Source organism: Stomoxys calcitrans, chromosome 2, assembly GCF_963082655.1.
Source record: "Stomoxys calcitrans chromosome 2, idStoCalc2.1, whole genome shotgun sequence".
Lineage (NCBI taxonomy): Eukaryota > Metazoa > Arthropoda > Insecta > Diptera > Muscidae > Stomoxys > Stomoxys calcitrans.
In genome coordinates, this window is record NC_081553.1 from 48,647,573 (window position 1) to 48,664,826 (window position 17,254).

Genomic DNA, 17,254 nt, shown 5'->3' on the forward strand with positions numbered 1-17,254 from the left:
ACATAGACTAAATAATTTTTTTTTTTAGATATCGGATGTGGGCGGTCCCTCCCCCTTATCCCAAAAACGCCACCCAAAACCAAAAGTGGTCCGATAGGCACAATATGGGTATCAAATAAAAGGTATTGGAGACAAGAAAACGAATATCGTATTAAAATTTGGGTCCAAGTACCCTGCAGGCCTCCCCAACCCAAAAACTCCTCTAAACTGATATATTCGACGTTCATATCAATATGGGCCTCAAATGAAAAGTATCCGGGAGTAGATTACAAATATGGCATAAAAAATTTGGTCCAAGTAATGGGAGGTCGCACCACCTCCTAATACCCAAAAAATGAGCATATCAGCCGACCATGGCTATATAGGATTCAAATGAAAGATATTTGCGAGTATATTACAAATATGACATTAAAATTTGCATTCAAGTCTTGGTGGCGCTTTTCCTTCCAAAAATAAGTCAAATTAGTTGATTGACCCATTATGACCATATGGGACCCAAATGAAAGATATTTGAGAGTAGAAAATGAATTTGATATCCAATTTTGGGGGAACGCCCTAAATCATCACTGCACTTCATTTCCGATTATGGCAATATGGAGTTAAAATCACCGGCATTTGGTAGTAAAAATCGAATTTGATATCTATTGGGTTGCCCAAAAAGTAATTGCGGATTTTTTAAAAGAAAGTAAATGCATTTTTAATAAAACTTAGAATGAACTTTAATCAAATATACTTTTTTACACTTTTTTTCTAAAGCAAGCTTAAAGTAACAGCTGATAACTGACAGAAGAAAGAATGCAATTACGGAGTCACAAGCTGTGAAAAAATTTGTCAACGCCGACTATATGAAAAATCCGCAATTACTTTTTAAGCAACCCAATATTTTCAGGGCAAAGTGCCGATGGCTGCCTCAGCACCAAAACACACTCCAAACATTTGCAGCACAAATTTGATGCCCATATTTGAGTCGAAATGTCTGAGCTGCCATCCCTCCCCTAAAAAGCACTTCTCATTAACCTAATTTTCTAAAATGTCAGATCTGGGAGATTGGTAATGCGATTCGTTACAAATCTTTTTGCACTCTCACAATCAAAGCAAAATATGCTTTTTCTTGTTGAGGTCAGTGCCGCCCAAAACCCGCCAAATGTGTTTATAGACCAATCGCGACAAGGAGATTGAGAAAAAACCAATTTTTTTATCTAATTGAAGAGCCATGTGTTTGGGGAACTGCCCCACCCGGAAACACCCACCTATTATATAGAAGCTATTTAATGTTTAAATTGATTGATATTCGTGAAATTGAAACTCATTTTCGGGACAAAGTCCCTAGGATCCACCCCACGCTCATACAAAATTTATTTACCGATCATGTCATTATGGGGCTCATATAAAATTTATTCTAGGGGCAAGTGTCTCTCTTAACCGAAAATATTTACCAATATGATAATATAGTACTCAAAAGAAGGTATTTGGGAATGGAGTACAAATTTACCCAGGAACCGGGAAGGGGCACACTTCTCACACATCAATGAAAGCTTTTCCATTCAAGTTTAAATTCAATGATGAGGGACTGACCATGCATGGCAAATGTCACCAGCATTAAGAGAGGGATCACCACCGCTTTAAATTTTGTTCGATATTATCGCCAGGATTTGAGCGCAGGCGTTCAACGTTATAGGCGGACATAGGCTACAGTGGCACAAACTTGATATACACATTAGGGGGGAATTGTCCCAACCCTAAAAAGATATTAGAGAGTTAAAGAAGGCGGAGAGGAGAGGGCCCGGTGCGGCTTGTACTATCAAAAAAAAAAAAAAAAACGGATTAAAAACGGATGACATTATGTGAAGATGCGTATAAAAGCAGTGAGGAACACTTTGTTTGCATTTACTTTTAATCAGCTATAAAATTTCATTAAATGTCATTAAAATAATTTTTGTCCAAAAAATTTCTATATTTACATTTTCAAAAAAAAAAAAAAATCTCAAAACTCAATCGAAATGCCTCCAAAAAAGTCTAAAAAGGCGAAAAAATCCAAAGAACCCTCAGGCCCACCAGAGAAAGTTTACATACTTCTCACCATGGATGAAGTGAAAGCGCAAGAGCAGAAACATAACAAACGCTTAAATGATTTGAGAATTTGTTTGAATTTTATAGAAGGTAAGAAGAGGTTTGTTTCCCACATCAAATCAATGATTCTTTAAATCCATCTCCATAGATACCTTTCGACAAATCGAAGAATTTAATGCCCAAGAATTAGTAACCAACAAATGGCAAGACTTTCTAGCATGCAATCCTTTGCCCAAGCCTTATCTACCTCCAGATATTCGCATTTTCTTTACAAAACTAAAGTTTTTCGAAGACCAAAACATGGAGTCCAACATTGATTGGCCTTTGGCTGTAAATGAGCGTAGCATTCTGGCGCAAAACTTACTGCGCAAAGATTTGACCCGAGCTCGTTTAAGGGGAAAAATTAAACCAGAATTTGGTTGGCTATATAATGAAAATATCAATTATTCTCTAGATGTCATGCGTCGCATTGAATATTTTCTTGACAATGATGTGGAGGTGGCAAAATGCCCCATGTCTGTATTGGAAGATGTGAAGGACAGAAAAGTGGCCATAGAAAATGAAGTGAGGGAATACTTTGATCGTTATACCTATCGTATATTGGGCTCGGAAGAGGCTTATATGAAGTGGGTATTGAAAAGAGGAGTTGTATTCTAAGAGTAAGAAATATGAAAAATTTCTCGCCCTACAGCTCCGTGGATGCCATATCGGCGGAATATTGTTTTTCTGGGGATAACTTTGAGATTCACATATGGTCCTTGAAAAATGTGCCCATACGTTTTTCCCATCTAGAGTAAGTCAAAAATAAGGCAATGCATAAATCTAATGTTAAACTCAGGTGTGATTTAAGAACTTGTCGTCTTTCCGGGCTAACCATTTCATTTTCTTCTACAACTTCAGTTTTATTGAAATTTTTGTCTTTTTCCTTTTTGCCTCCATCTCTCAGTGAGCCCCGCCTGGTAGCCAATTTGCATCAACTTCAAATTCTTCTACACATTCCCTCCACCATGCTGCACGAAAATGTGGCAATTCGTGCAATTCATATGAAATTCGATCATATAACTGAATATGCCAAAAGTTTTTCTCAGGCCATTACCGTTCCTGTAGAGAACTTAAATGCTGGCATTCAAGATTTACCTGAATGCCTAACTAATGAATGGAGCATGCAATGTGAGATACAAGAAAAGGTACGCCATGAATTGATGCAAAAACGCCAAGAATATGAAGTGAAACTAAGAGAGTATGAAGAAGCACAAGCCAAAAAGGGTAAAAAGAAATCGAAAGATGATTCAAAGGCAAGCAAAAAATCAAAAAAGGAGAAAACTTTAAAACCGCCCAAAGAGCCTCCCCTAATTGATGGCAATACTTTACCAGATGTTTATGATGACTTTATGGATGAAGAGCAAAAACAATATGAGGATTTCATAAATTTGATTTATAACCCGGAAGTATTGGATTTGGATAGTGACGAGGTATAGAGGAGGGGAAATTTTGGGTTTTTTGTTCATTTTTTGTATACCCACCACCACCATACCCATCAGTGTTAAATGTTGACCTGTGAGACTTTCATTGGGGCTACACACATAATGATTGATTCATTAGCTTCGGCACCCTGTATGTCATCCGATGTAAGATATACAACATTTTTTTCTGAAAGGCTATGTCCTCCTTTAAATTTTTACAGGAAACCGGGCACGCTCCGCTGCGCCTTCTTTAACTCTCTAATATCTTTTTGGGGTGGGGACACTTCGCCCTGAATGCGGATATCGAATTCGTTCCACTATAGCCTATGACGCTGAAGGCGTTCGAATCCTGGCGAGAACATTGGACAAAGCGGGGTTTATCCCACCTTAATGTTGGGGACATTTGCGAGTTACAATGCCATGCCTGGTCATTTAAAAAATTTTCCCCAAAAAGGTTTCGCACTGCGGGACGCCCTTCGGACTCGGCTATAAAAAGGAGGACCCTTATCATTGGGATTAAACTTGAATCGGAAAGCATTTGACCCTTCTCGGTTCCCGGTGGCAATGTTCTCATTAGGGAAGGTTTGGCACCTCAGACATTTCGATTCAAATATAGATATTAAATTCGTGCTGCATTTCCAAATCCCTTTAATTTGAACCCCATATTGCCATGGCCGGTAAATATGAACCGGCGGAGGGTGTTTTGGGGTTGGGGCGGCACTTTGCACTGAAATAAGATATCAAATTCGTTTTTTATTCCCAACGGAAGTGAAGTTCAGTTTAGGGAGTGCTTTAGGGCGTACCCCATAACACTTGGCTCCAAAATTGGATATCAAACTCGTTTTCTACTCTCAAATACCTTTCACTTGAGTCCCATATTGTCGTAATGGGTTATATAACCCATTTGACGTATCTTTAGGAGGAAAAGGCGCCACCTAGACTTGAACGCAAATTTTAATGTCATATTCGTAATCTACTCCCTTAAACCTTTCATTTGAGTCCCATACAGCCATAGTCGGCTACTATGCCCATTTGGGGGTATTTGGGGGTGGGCGACCTCCCATTACTTGGACATACATTAGGTTTATGCCATATTTGTAATCTACCGCCTGCAAATGCAAAAATTGTCCATGAACACTCCACTAAGGAACAGGGGTAAACTTCTCAAATATCCATGAGTGCTGTCCGATTCAAGTTTAAGCTCAATGATAAGGGGCCTCCTTTTTATAGCCGGGTCAGAGCGGCGTGCCACAGTGCGACACCTCTTTGGAGAGAAGTTTTACATGGCATAGTACCTCACAAATGTTGCCAGCATTAGGAGGGGAAAACCACCGCTGAAAATTTTTTTCTGATGGTCTCGCCAGGATTCGAACCCAGGCGTTAAACGTCATCGGTGGACATGCTGGGTACTTTGACCAAAATTTTAATACTATATTCGTTTTCTGGTCTGCAGTACCTTTCATTTGATACCCTTATTGTGTGCATCGGACCACTTTCGGATATGGGTGGCGTTTTTGGGGTTAAGGGGAGCGTCCGCCTCCACCCGATATCTAAAATTTATATAACCTATGTTTCATTCCACAAAAAACCTACACAATCTGTGATAATTTTAAGAAAATCGACTCAGCCGTTTTTGATTCTACAGAACAAACAAACAAACCGAGTCTTATATAGTCATGATGCGTCACATGCCCATTTGGCGCGTTTTTGAGGGGTGGCATGACTCCCTATACTTCGATCTGATTTTGTGTGCCAGATTCGAAATCTACTCCCGAATACCTTTTATTTGAGCCCCATATTGAAATTAACATCCAATATGTCTGTTTGGGGATTTTTGAGGCTGGGGCCCGATAGGTACTTAGTCTCAAATTTTAATACCATATTTGTATTCTACTCTCCAATACCTTTCATTTGATACCTATATTGTCCCGATCGGTTTACTTTTGATTTTGGGTTGTGTTTTGGCATAAGGGGGAGGGTCCGTCCCCCCTTCGATACCGAAAAATTATATAGCCTATGTTTCCTTCCAGACCAACCTGTACAATATGTGTAAATTTCGAGGTTTTGCCGTTTTTCAGTCTATAAGAAACAAGAAACCAAGTCCCATGTATCCATGATTGGCTAATGTGCCCATTTTGGGCGTTTTTGTGGGGGTGGAGTATCCCCCTATACTTCACATGAATTTGTATGCCAGATTCGTTATCTACTCCGGCATACTTTTCATTTGATACCCATATTGTCCTTATATGACCATTTTGATTTTGGGTGGTATTTTTGGGGTAACGGTGGAGGGTCCTCCCCCTTCCGTTATCAATAAATTATCAAGCCTATTCCTACTTTCTCACCATATTCGTAATCTACTCCCGAATACCTTTCATTTCAGTCCCATGTTGTCATGATCGTTAAATAAACCTTTTTTAAGGGATTCTGTAGCTGGGACGGCCCCCCAGGTACATGAACCCAACTTTTATTATGAATACTCTACATGATCATAGAGCCATGTGACACAAAACGAGATGATGGCTCTTAATACGGGCCTCTAGGAGATATCAAGGAGGGCCTGTAGACGACCTTAAAGCCAGTGTTTATTGCATCTCCGTCCAACGGATTTGCCGTTGCTTAGTTGCGGTATGATAGGCTTCAAGACGGGCTGCCAAGTCCTAGTTTTAGTCAAAGGGTGGGTTCCCTAGACTCATGGCGGGCCTTGACCTTCAGAGGGCCCTCTACAAGTTTCTTCGAGCCTCATAACTAACTTCGTTAAGACTGAGCGGACTTCGGTTGACTTGAAGGTGCAGAGGAAGAAAGAAATCCGTCCAGTCCCATTTACCATCATTTAGTAGCGGCCTGCAAAGTCCTGGCGGATCTCCAAACTCAGTGATGCTGGTATGAGCGTGAGTGTTGTAGACAAAGGGTGGGTCTCCCAGACTCATGGCCAGCCTTGATTTTCAGAGGGCCCTCATCAAGTTCCTTCGACCCTCAGGGCTCACTTCGTTAAGACTGAGCGGGCCTCCGGTGGCTTGACGGTGCAGGGGAAGAAAGGAATCCGTCCAGCCGTATTTACCGTTGCTTAGTAGCGGAACGATAAGTCCTCAAGTGAAACCTGTAGAGTCTTGTTGTTATTCTGTTGTGAGACCAGCCTGTGCCTTTGCGATAAGGGGTGTCTCCTGAAGTCCCACCTTCAGTGTATATTGGTTCTCGAGGGCTGTCAGAGAGTTGCTTAAACCCCTAGAGCGGACCTCGTTGAGACTTAGCGGTTATCCTAGGCGGCCCTAACCTTCAGAGGACCCTCAGCAAGTTTCTTCGAGCCTCAGCGACGGCCTCGTTAAGGCTGAGCGGACTTCGGGTATCTTGACAGTGCAGATAGAATCCGTAAAGAAAGGAATCAGTCCAGATGTATTTACCGTCGCTTAGAAGCGGATCGATAGTTCTTCAAGTCGAACCTGTAGAGTTCTGTTATGAGACCAGCGTGTGTCTTGAAGTTAAGGGCGAATCTCCCAACGTCCTAGCAGAACTTGACCTTCAGTGATTCTCGAAGGCTGTTAGCAAGTTGCTTGAAGACTTAGAGCGAAGCTCGTTGAGACTGAGCGATCTTATGGTGGCCCAACTGTGGGTGGCACATGATGAGGCCTAGGGAAAGGGCCACACTAGCCAACGTGTGTGGCTATTGGTTAACCTGGGTAACTGTTCTAGGCTGCGAGGTCTGAGTGTGGTTCCGTCGTTAATTTGAGGCTTCGCGGATGTCTAAGCTCAGTGATTCGGTTGAGAGGTCAGCATGTGTGTTGGAGTCTCAACACGGACCGTTGAAGTCCTAATGGATCTCTAATGTCAGGTAGAGGACTGTCAGCGAGTCCCTTGAAGACTTTGGGTGGGCCTTGTTGAAATTGAGAGACCTCCGGTTGCCTTTACGGTGTGTGGCATACAAAAAGTTGTAGCAAGAAGGGAGGCATTGTAACATATCTAGGCTGCGATATCTGAGTGTGGTTCCAGTGGGTTGTCAGCAAGTGCGATACAATATCAGGGCGGACCTCTTGGCGTGGCGTGAAGGTACATAGCATGTAAAGGATCGTAGAAACAGAAAGGCCGGACAATGCAAATCGTTGATTATGATTCTGTTGAGAGACCAGCATGTGCCTTGGAGTCTCAACAAGGGCCTTCTGAAGTCCAAATGGACCTTCGGTGGGTCTCGAAAACTGTCAGCGAGTGCCTTGAGGGTTTTTGGGCGGCCATTGGTGATACTGAGAGACCCCCAGGTGGTTTGTGGTATGGGGCATATAAAAAGTTGTAGGAAAGGGATGGTACTGCTATACATGTGGGTTTGGTGGCGGACCTGGGTAACCGATCTAGACGGCAATATCTGAATGTGATTCCGGTGGGTCATCAGCGAGTGCGATGCAATATCAATGCTTTCCTCTTCGGGTGGCGTGAGACTGAATGGCATGTGCAGGATCGTAGAAGCAGAGAGACCGGGCAATACAAATCGAATGTGTGTGGCGTTGTGCCTGGGTAAAGGTTTTAGACCCCAATGTCTGGGTATAGCGAACCTCAAGGCTGATGAACCAGTCCAGTTGATCTACCATTTTCTAAATGGCGAAATGTTGGAACTCAAGTTTGGCCTCTACAGTCCAGGTGGATCTCTAAGCGCAGAGGTTCTGGTGGGAGGCCAGCATATGCCTTGAAGTCTAAAGCGAATCTCTACTAGAACTCCAGTTTGCTGGAATAGAGTCCCTTGGAATTTCGAGTCCGGCTTCGTTGAGATTGAGCGGCCGTCACTCCTTGGGGCACACTGCAGTCTCAGGGTGAAACTGCTTGTGACCCATGGGACTTCAGTTAGCTTGACAGGCGTGTGATGTATCATAGAAAAGGTGAAAGCGGGCAATGCCAAATGTATGGGTCTGCGGAGTGGTTGATAGGAAGCTATGGATTTGGTTTGCATTCGCAGGTTCTACAGATAAACTGTCCAAGCCAAAAGATCGAAATGCGGTGGAGTCTGGATAACAATTTTTCAGAATGACGCATTCCTTTCCCCTATTGACAGACCTCCAAATAAGCCGCAAGATGTCGCTTCTGAAATATCCCTTTGCATATGAAAAAATCATTCTTTGAAGGTATGGGCAAGCCAAGCAAACGCATCTATGCTGTTATTTGGGGTCATTGTTAGCTTCCAGAATTTGTAGAATACGAGAAAAACGAAACGTCAATGGGTCCGAAGCTGCTGAAGAGTCTTTGGGATCAACTGACGAGTAGACGCGGTGTCAGCAGTTAATTCAATCGTACAGAGCCCAGGGAAGATGGCGTTAGCTAGAGTTAAAAGTCAACAAAATTTAAGGTAGACAGGATAAGCCAATTCAGATTTAGCTTCTTTTTAATCCCTTCAAATAATATCGAAATTCGTCACAGTTATGTCTGTCACCCCTGACCTATTACGCATCTTGAAAGTCGGAACATTACCAGTATTACAAGTACACGGGCCAGAATTCAGAGTAAAATCATAAATCGACTCCTATCTCTTGTTGTTGTTCGTTCTTTCCCATTATGAGTGGTGCGTATTGGCAAGGCAACCCAATATCAGCCGCATTCTCCGGTCGTTTTCGTAAACCACCTCACCGTCTGGCATCTCGTAGTAGTCTTTCTACCTATCCTCCACTCCTCTTGAAAGAATTCTTGACAGATATGGAATCAGGAGCGGTCCTCCTTGATCCCACCGCTGCGACTTTAATGCTCTCATTCTCCAACTCCACTACAGCCGAAAGAGCGCCCCATTAATCGTTGACAGAGAAAAAGAATACCAAGTATTTTCTCTTCTCTACAACAGTGTAAGTCCTCTCGTGTCGAAAATCGCTGTTCAGTTTAGTCTGATTAGTCTGAATCAGACTCATCTGGACAGCGATTTTCGACACCAGAGGGCAGTGCACACGTCCTAGGGCAAACAAAGCCTTCATCTTCCATTCGCTTGGTTGCCCTCTTATCGGTTGCTGTCCCTTTTCGAGATAGCGGACTCGCTATGGCCATATCGTGAATCTGGTCAGATAGAGAGGAATTCTGTTTCGCATGAACCGTAGGTTTCACTACTAGCGGTGTAGGGGAAGAGAGTCACCGCAATATAGCCCCTTCTCTCTGCAAGATTTCATATCAAACTTCTCTAACAAGTGGTGCAAAACTGAAGTTTGGTGGTGGATAGACAAAATTGAATCTGGTCTACTCAACGCCAATTTACTTATTTTAACTCCTTATTTTAGATCAACTTAAAAAAGTTCCTTATTTTGGGTGGCATCTATCAACTCTACTATGTGAGCAAACCTCCACATGTTGATTTTAATTGCCAGGGTTTTAATATGACCTGGCACTTGCATGATTCCAAATTAGAAATAGATAAGGATATGTTTATACCAGCGAAACCCTCGTATCTTTCAAGACGCTCCACCCGTCTTATGAGTATGGCTAATTTAAGACGTTTATCGCGCATGGAACAACCTAAAGATTCCACAGATCCTGAGTGTCCTTGGTTTGTATTGACAATCAAGTTGCCGGAGTATTTGTGCCATTGGGGAGAGCCCATTGCATGTCATTATGAGACTGTGGAGAAGGTCATTGAGGAAGAGAAAGACCAGTCAATCGTAGCCAAGGAAGGCTCTAAAAACTCTAAGAAAACCAAAAGACAGTTATCGGCATTTTCATTGACTTTATCCACCAAAGACCAGACTTCAAGAGTTTCTCAAGCAAATTTCCATAAGATTGCATCTTCTCCTGAAAGAAAAAGCTCTTTACTTAAAGTAGCTCCTCGAAGACTTGGTGCCTCACAACGTTTCTCGCAAGGGAATTTTTTTCAATCTTCCCTTTCGCTGCGCCGAAGCCTAGGCGATGCCAGAGCCTTTGGTAAAGCTCGCTCCCAGGATGGCACCTTGAATATCCGGGATTTCTATTTGACTCCTTTATTGAACAAAGCTCAAATTCGCCATTTGGAAAGACATTGTATGTCACGCATGATTTCATCCTTTAAATTTCCCATAGAAATACAAGAAGAACAATTAGAGGCCCTGCAAAAAAGGACCAAAACCAAAGGAGGTATTTTGGTACGTAAAAAAATGGAAGATGATCAGTTGGAAAAAGAAGATTTCGCCTATAATGAATTTCAAAATAATCCAGAACGCTTATTTGCGTTATATTCTACGGCTGAGATAATAAGAGTTATGGAACAAATACAAGATTCGGAGGAAGATGGTTTGGGAGACAAAGAAAACTTGCCTCCCAAAACTTTTCTAGATCTAATCAAACTTCTCAATGATATCAAGAAGAAATATAAAATGCGAATTCGCAGTATTTACGAGTTAAAGCCTTTCCAATCTAAAATGAAATGGCGCAATAAGCGCCTGAAACAATTTTTCAAAAACTATGAACGAAAACATTTACAAACCTCAGTTACCAAAGAGAAAAAATCGGCTCAGACCAAAACTGAAGGTAGACATGTTAATATGAGAAGTCATATTGAAAGTACGCCTACGCTTACCAAGGCCAGAGAAAGTGGTACAGATTTGAAGAAAATAGCTAGCAAAGTTCAAGTTGTCGAGGCTACAGCTTTGGAACTTGAAGATTTTTCACCTCATGACCCTAACATGGAGTCTCAGTTGTCTGAAAATTTTGAGACAAAAAAGCTCAAGACCACTACATATTCCCATTGGACTACTAAACACATTTTGAGATCAGAATTTTATAAGGAAAAGCGAAGCATGGTCATTCAAACGGATCGATTGGGTAAGGAGGAAGAAAATTATTTTACATAAAACAAACATAACAATATAAACAGATATTGATTTCCAAGGGACTTTTATATTTTTTTAGGCAGTGAGGAACGATGGAATAATTGTATAACAGTTTAAGTTATCTGTTATATTGTCATGAAAACGCTAAAATGTTAAAATGTTCTGAGTGGACTATAACAATTATTTTAGGCAGTGAAGAAAGATGATTTGCAAAGATTTTATTTAATTTTATAACAGTTTTAGTAAACTGTTATAAAAAAAACAATATTTACATTTTCTAAGAGTTCTACTGCAATTATTTTAGGCAATTAAGAATGATGGCTGGGCAAGTTAAATATATGTATAACAGTATTGGTAAACTATTATATCGTCATAAACACGATAAAACGTTTGAAATTTTTTAAGAGGACGATTGCAATATTTGAGTCCTTGAAAAACGATGATTTGACATGTTAAAATAATTTTATAACAGTTTTAGTAAACTGTTATACAATCATAAACTCTATAAAACGTTTGAAATTTCTAACTGTAATTTTTCTACGCTGTGAAAAACTATGGTTTGGTTATCTATTACAGTTTTAGTAAACTGTTATACACTCATTAAACTATAAAAAGCTTTAAATTTCTAAGAGAACTATTGCAGTTTTTTTAGGAAGTAGAAAGCGATAGTTTGCCTAAATAAAATCATTTTAAAACGGTTTTAGTAAACTGTTATACTGTCATAAACTCGATAAAACGTTTGAAAACTCTAATTGTAATTCTTCTAAGCAGCGAAAAACGATGGTTTGATAATTTATAACAGCTTTAGTAAACTGTTATACTCTCATTAAAACTATAAAATAGCTTTAAATTTCTAAAAGAACTATTGCAGCACTTTTAGGAAGTAGACAGTTATGGTTTGCCTAGATAAAATAATTTTATAACTGTTTTTAGTACACTGCTATACAGTCATATACTCGATAAAACGTTTGAAAACTCTAATTGTAATTCTTCTAAGCAGTGACAAACGATGGTTTTTTAATTAATAATAGTTTTAATAAACTATTATACTCTCATTAAAACTATAAAAGGCTTTAAAGTTTCTAAACGGATTATTGCAGTTCTTTTAGGAAGTAGAAAGCGATGATTTGCCTAGATAAAATCATTTTATAACCGTTTTAATAAACTGACATACTGTCATAAATACGATGAGTAGTTTTAAATTTTTAACACAACAATTTCAATTCCCTTAGGCTGTGAAAAACTGTGGTTTGGCAACAAAAAACTATTTAATGAAAGTTTTTGTAAACTGTTATACTGTCATAAACGCGAGTAAAAAAGTGTAAAATTCCCAAAAAGATTATTGCCATTATTTTACGCAGGGGTAAACGATAGTTTGGCTAGTTAAAATAATTGTATTTCTATTTTAGTAAACTGTTATACTGTCATAAATACGATAAGTAGTTTTAAATGTCTAAGAGAACAATTGCAATTCCCTTAGGCGGTGAAAATCTATGGTTTGGTAAGATAAAATTATTTTAAACAAGTTTTGGTAAACTGTTATACTTTCATAATCAAGATAAAAATTTATTAAATTTCCAAGAAGATTATTGCCATTGTATAGGCTCGCGCAAAAACATGATTTGAGTAGTACAAAAAATTGTATTACAGTTATAGTAAACTGTTATACTGACCTAAACATGATAAGAAGTTTAAGATTCTAGAGGGTACTATTGCAATTCTTTAAGGCAGAGAAGAACAAAGGTTTTTCAAGCTAAAATAATTTTATGGCTGAAGCTTAAAAAATGTTAGTTTGAAAAGTTAAACTTATTTTTTCTACAGTTTTAATAAACTGTTATACTGCTATATTTTTTACCAGTTAGCCCGGTTTGCTTCGCTACACCCAAAAATCCTACCGGCAGCCCTCTAGGCGCTGGTGCACAAATGAAGGCCCTAACCGATTATTCCGAAATATAAATAGCTGATTTCTAAGAGAACAATTGCAATTCCTTTAGTCGGTGAAAAACTTAAGTTTGGTAAGATAAAATTGATTTGTAAAAGCTTAAGTCAACTGTTATAGTGTCATAAATGCGATAAAATATGGTGTTAATCCAAGAAGATTGTTGCCATTATTGTAGGATGGTGTAAACGTTGGTTTGGCTAATTAAAATAATTGTATAACAGTTTTAGTAAACTGTTATAACGTCATAAACACGATAGGAAGTTTATGATTTCAAGGGGGATTATTGCAATTTTTGTAGGAAGTGAAATAAGATGGTTTTGTTGGTTAAACTAATTTTATAGCAGTTTTAGTGAACTGTTATACTGTCAAAGTTTGAAATATGAAATTTAAACTTATTTTTCTACGATTTCAATAAACTGTTATACTGTTATATTTTGTACTATTTAGCCTGGTATTATTCGCTATACCCAAAAATCCTACCAAGCGATAGCCGTCCATGCACTTGCGCTCAAATTAAGGCCCCAACCAATTGGTCCGAAATATAAATAGCTGATTCATACTCTACCCCCAAAAACGACTAAGATGAGTTCCCTTGTCCCGGTCATACTGTATACTTTTAGGTCGTTTTGAGATTGCCTTAAGGGATTTTGACCTCAGTTGTCTCGATCGAACTTCATGCCTTATTGGTGAGTTAATTTTTTTGTGGGTGGGTTGGCCCCGCATATACTTGATCTGCAGTGTAAATGCCAGACTCGTTCTCTCCATGCAAAGACCGTTCATTTGATTCCCATATTGTCCCAGGCTACCTATATGTCAATTAGGGGGAATATATATAGATTAAGGGGAATTTTTGGGGTGGGGCGGTCATTTTTTAATAAGATCCGTACATTAGTCTCCAACATATTTCGCTTGATATCCACGTTGTCTCATTTAACCAACTTAGGCATTTGAGGGTTTTCGATGATGGAGCAGCCCATCAAACACTCGAATTTGCAACATCCGATTCTAGGACTAATAAAGCAATTTGAGTGATTATTAAAAATCTATGGATTCCTTATAATTTTAGTAATACATGTCCACTGTAAACAATGCTTACTGCGCTTTCAAAGACCTTTCATTTAAGTTGCATACTATCCCGCTCATCATACAATTTAGTGTGGTCTCTGGTGGCCCTCAGAAACTTCTGGCAAAATTTCTCTATCAGATTCCTGATCTTCTTCCAAATACCTTTTATTTGATACCCATATTGTCCCAATCGGTAGAAACGCCCGTTTGGGTGGGGCGTTCCCCTTTGTTGACCCAAAATTTTTTTTAACAAATTCACGTTTTTTGTTTATTGGCTCAGTACTTCTGACCCAATTTATGTATCAGAGTCCTACTTTTCTTCCGAAAAGCTTTCATTTGATACCCATTTTGTCCTAAATGGTACAGATCCGTTAGGATGGGGCGTTTCCCCAGGTTGCTTGACCCTAAATTTTTTTGAACTTGCCCATATTTTAGGTTTACATTAAGATCGCTAAGAGGTTAACTTTAGCGCAGAGGTTAGCATGTTTGCCTATGACGCTGAACGCCTGGGTTCGAATCCTGGCGAGACCATCTGGAGAAATTTTCAGCGGCAACATTTGTGAGGTACCATGTAAAACTTCTCTCGAAAGAGATGTGGCACTGCGGCACGCCGTTCGGACTCTGCTATAAAAAAGAAGCCCCCTTATCATTGAGCTCTCATTTATATGTGAGAAGTTTGCCCCAGTTCCTTAGTGGAATGTTCATGGGCAAAATTTGCATTTACCATCTTAGAGATCAGACAGGGTCCGCTCCCCTTTGAGATATTAAGATGTGAAGTACCCAATTTTCACCAGGACGCAAAGTTTGTCAATTTCGTATTGGCTTCCAATGGGTGAACCCTGTATTGAAACTACAACAGAAAGATATCCGAAAAGTTTCCTTTATTTTCAAAAAACCTCAGATTTTGGAAATGGGTTCACCCATTGAAGTGAACTTAACTTGTAGAAAATTTTTCTTCTTACATTTTTTTATTCCTTCAGGCTATATTGGTTTTGCTTGTAAACGCTATGAACATTTTCCTTTCAAATATTGGAGCTTGGAACCCAGCAGGGAAGAGTAAGCGTCATGACAGAATATTTTTAATTTAATTAAAGCCTTTATTCCTCTCCCACCCTCTACCCTCCTCCCCTATTTAGCCCAGATAATGAGGTCATATTTACCTTGGAAACACAATACGTTCGTTGTGTACTCTATTGTACACCACATGGCATACGAGGTCATGTCACGGAACCCACCAAGAAATTTGTGCGCAATCCCAAAATGTATTTGGTTATTGAGAAACCCATGAAGGATTACAAGGAATTTAAGAAACTATTTAAGGATAATAATTTGAATATATTTGCTGAACATGATGCTGGATTTTATATAGAAAATGGTTGGTTCTTGAGTACTCAATCAACAAGTATTAAAAAATTTTAAAAAATCTCGTGATTTTTCGAACGTCTTCCAGCTAGAGATCATATGCAATGCTTTCTATTCAAAGAATAGCATAGCAAAGATCTATGAAGGTTGAGCAAGTGGGTGTTGTTATTCATAACACTTTGACTGGCTGGTGTATCATGATTTCTGTTACGCCATGTAACTTCATCTGCACTTTTGTTAAATTTATTAAGGTGCCCTACATACCCAAAGGCTGTTGAGTACGGTTTAGAGCACGCTTTTGTTTTGAAACAGGGCTCAATAAGTCCTCCAACTCTCCTGAGCGCAGCAAGAGGGGAGAAAGCCTCATAAATCATAAATGCTGAGAACAACAAGCATATCAAGAAAGTGCTGATGAAGTTACATGGCGTAACAGAAATCATGATACACTAGCCAGTCAAAGTGTTATGAATAACAAGTTTAACTCTATTTGCCTGAAATTTTGGAGGTGGTATTTTTCTATGACTTCTAAAAGAAAGTCATTTAAAAATTTGACAAATGCGATCCATGTTGGAGAGTATATAAGATTCGGCCCGGTCGAACTTAGCACGCTTTCACTTGTTTAAACAAATCTTGTTTTCCATTTAGGTTACTTTTCTGAAAAGCATTTGGCCACCGAAATGCACACTTACTGTTGCATGGCTATTCACAGCACTCAAATGCGATTCAATTTCTCACAATGGAATCGCTTGGCTAAAAGACGTGATATTCTCTTTAAATTCATTCAAAAGGATGATTTGCCCGAAAACTTGGTCGAAGTACGCATTACCCCGGAGGAGGCATTTTTTGTTGAAATTTCAGAATTGTGTTCCGATGATTTGAATGTTATTAAATTGGATTATGCTTTGACTTGGCGAAATATAGGTGTATGTTGTCATTACTTTTCAATAACATTTTATTTTAAATTTTCTATTGATTGATCGTTTTTAGAGTTACACTGATCTACACCATTTGATACGATCCATGTATACCGCTGCCACGGATATGAGATGCCGAAATCCTACATTAATTTCTTGTATAAAAGATCTGCTGTGTGAGATAAGACCCTTAAGTTTTTCTTAAAAATGTTGTTTATTTGGGTTTAATTATAATAAAATTGTTTAAAAAGGCTGGCAAGCAATTTGTCCTACTTTTTATACTAATATCGTCATTCTGTTTGTAACACCTCGAAATAGGCGTCTAAGACCCTTTAAAGTATATATGTTCTTGATCGTCATGACATTTTAAGTCGATGCAGCCATGTCCAATTCTGTCCGTCCGTCCGTCTGTCTGTCGAAACCACGCTTATTTTCGAAGAAGTAAAGCAAACCGCTTGAAACTTTGCACAAATATTTTTTATAAGCGTAGGTCAGTTGGGATTGCAAATGGGTCAAATCGGTTAATTTTGTGATATAGCTGCCATATGAACCGATCTTGGGTCTTAAATTCTTGAGCCTCCATAGGCCGCAAATCTTTTCCGATTGGAATGAAGTTTTGCACGTGGTGTTCTGGTATCACTTCCAACAACTGTACTAAGTATGGTTGAAATCGGTTCATAG

The 17,254-nt window shown here is 39.3% G+C and overlaps 2 protein-coding genes across 4 annotated transcripts in view; both read left to right on the top strand.

The window, feature by feature from the left end:
- LOC106087032 (protein toll) overlaps positions 1-17,254 on the top strand; it is a 472,358-nt gene that overhangs the window by 85,708 nt on the left and 369,396 nt on the right. The gene's annotated exons all lie outside the window — the stretch shown is intronic.
- On the top strand, positions 1,963-16,866 carry LOC106094808 (uncharacterized). Its single transcript, XM_013262046.2, has 9 exons — positions 1,963-2,160; positions 2,219-2,696; positions 2,762-2,863; positions 3,017-3,542; positions 9,770-11,282; positions 15,278-15,353; positions 15,434-15,672; positions 16,305-16,582; positions 16,647-16,866. Exons 1-9 carry the CDS (start codon positions 2,001-2,003, stop codon positions 16,776-16,778), a joined length of 3,504 nt encoding a protein of 1,167 aa, XP_013117500.2. The 5' UTR covers positions 1,963-2,000; the 3' UTR covers positions 16,779-16,866.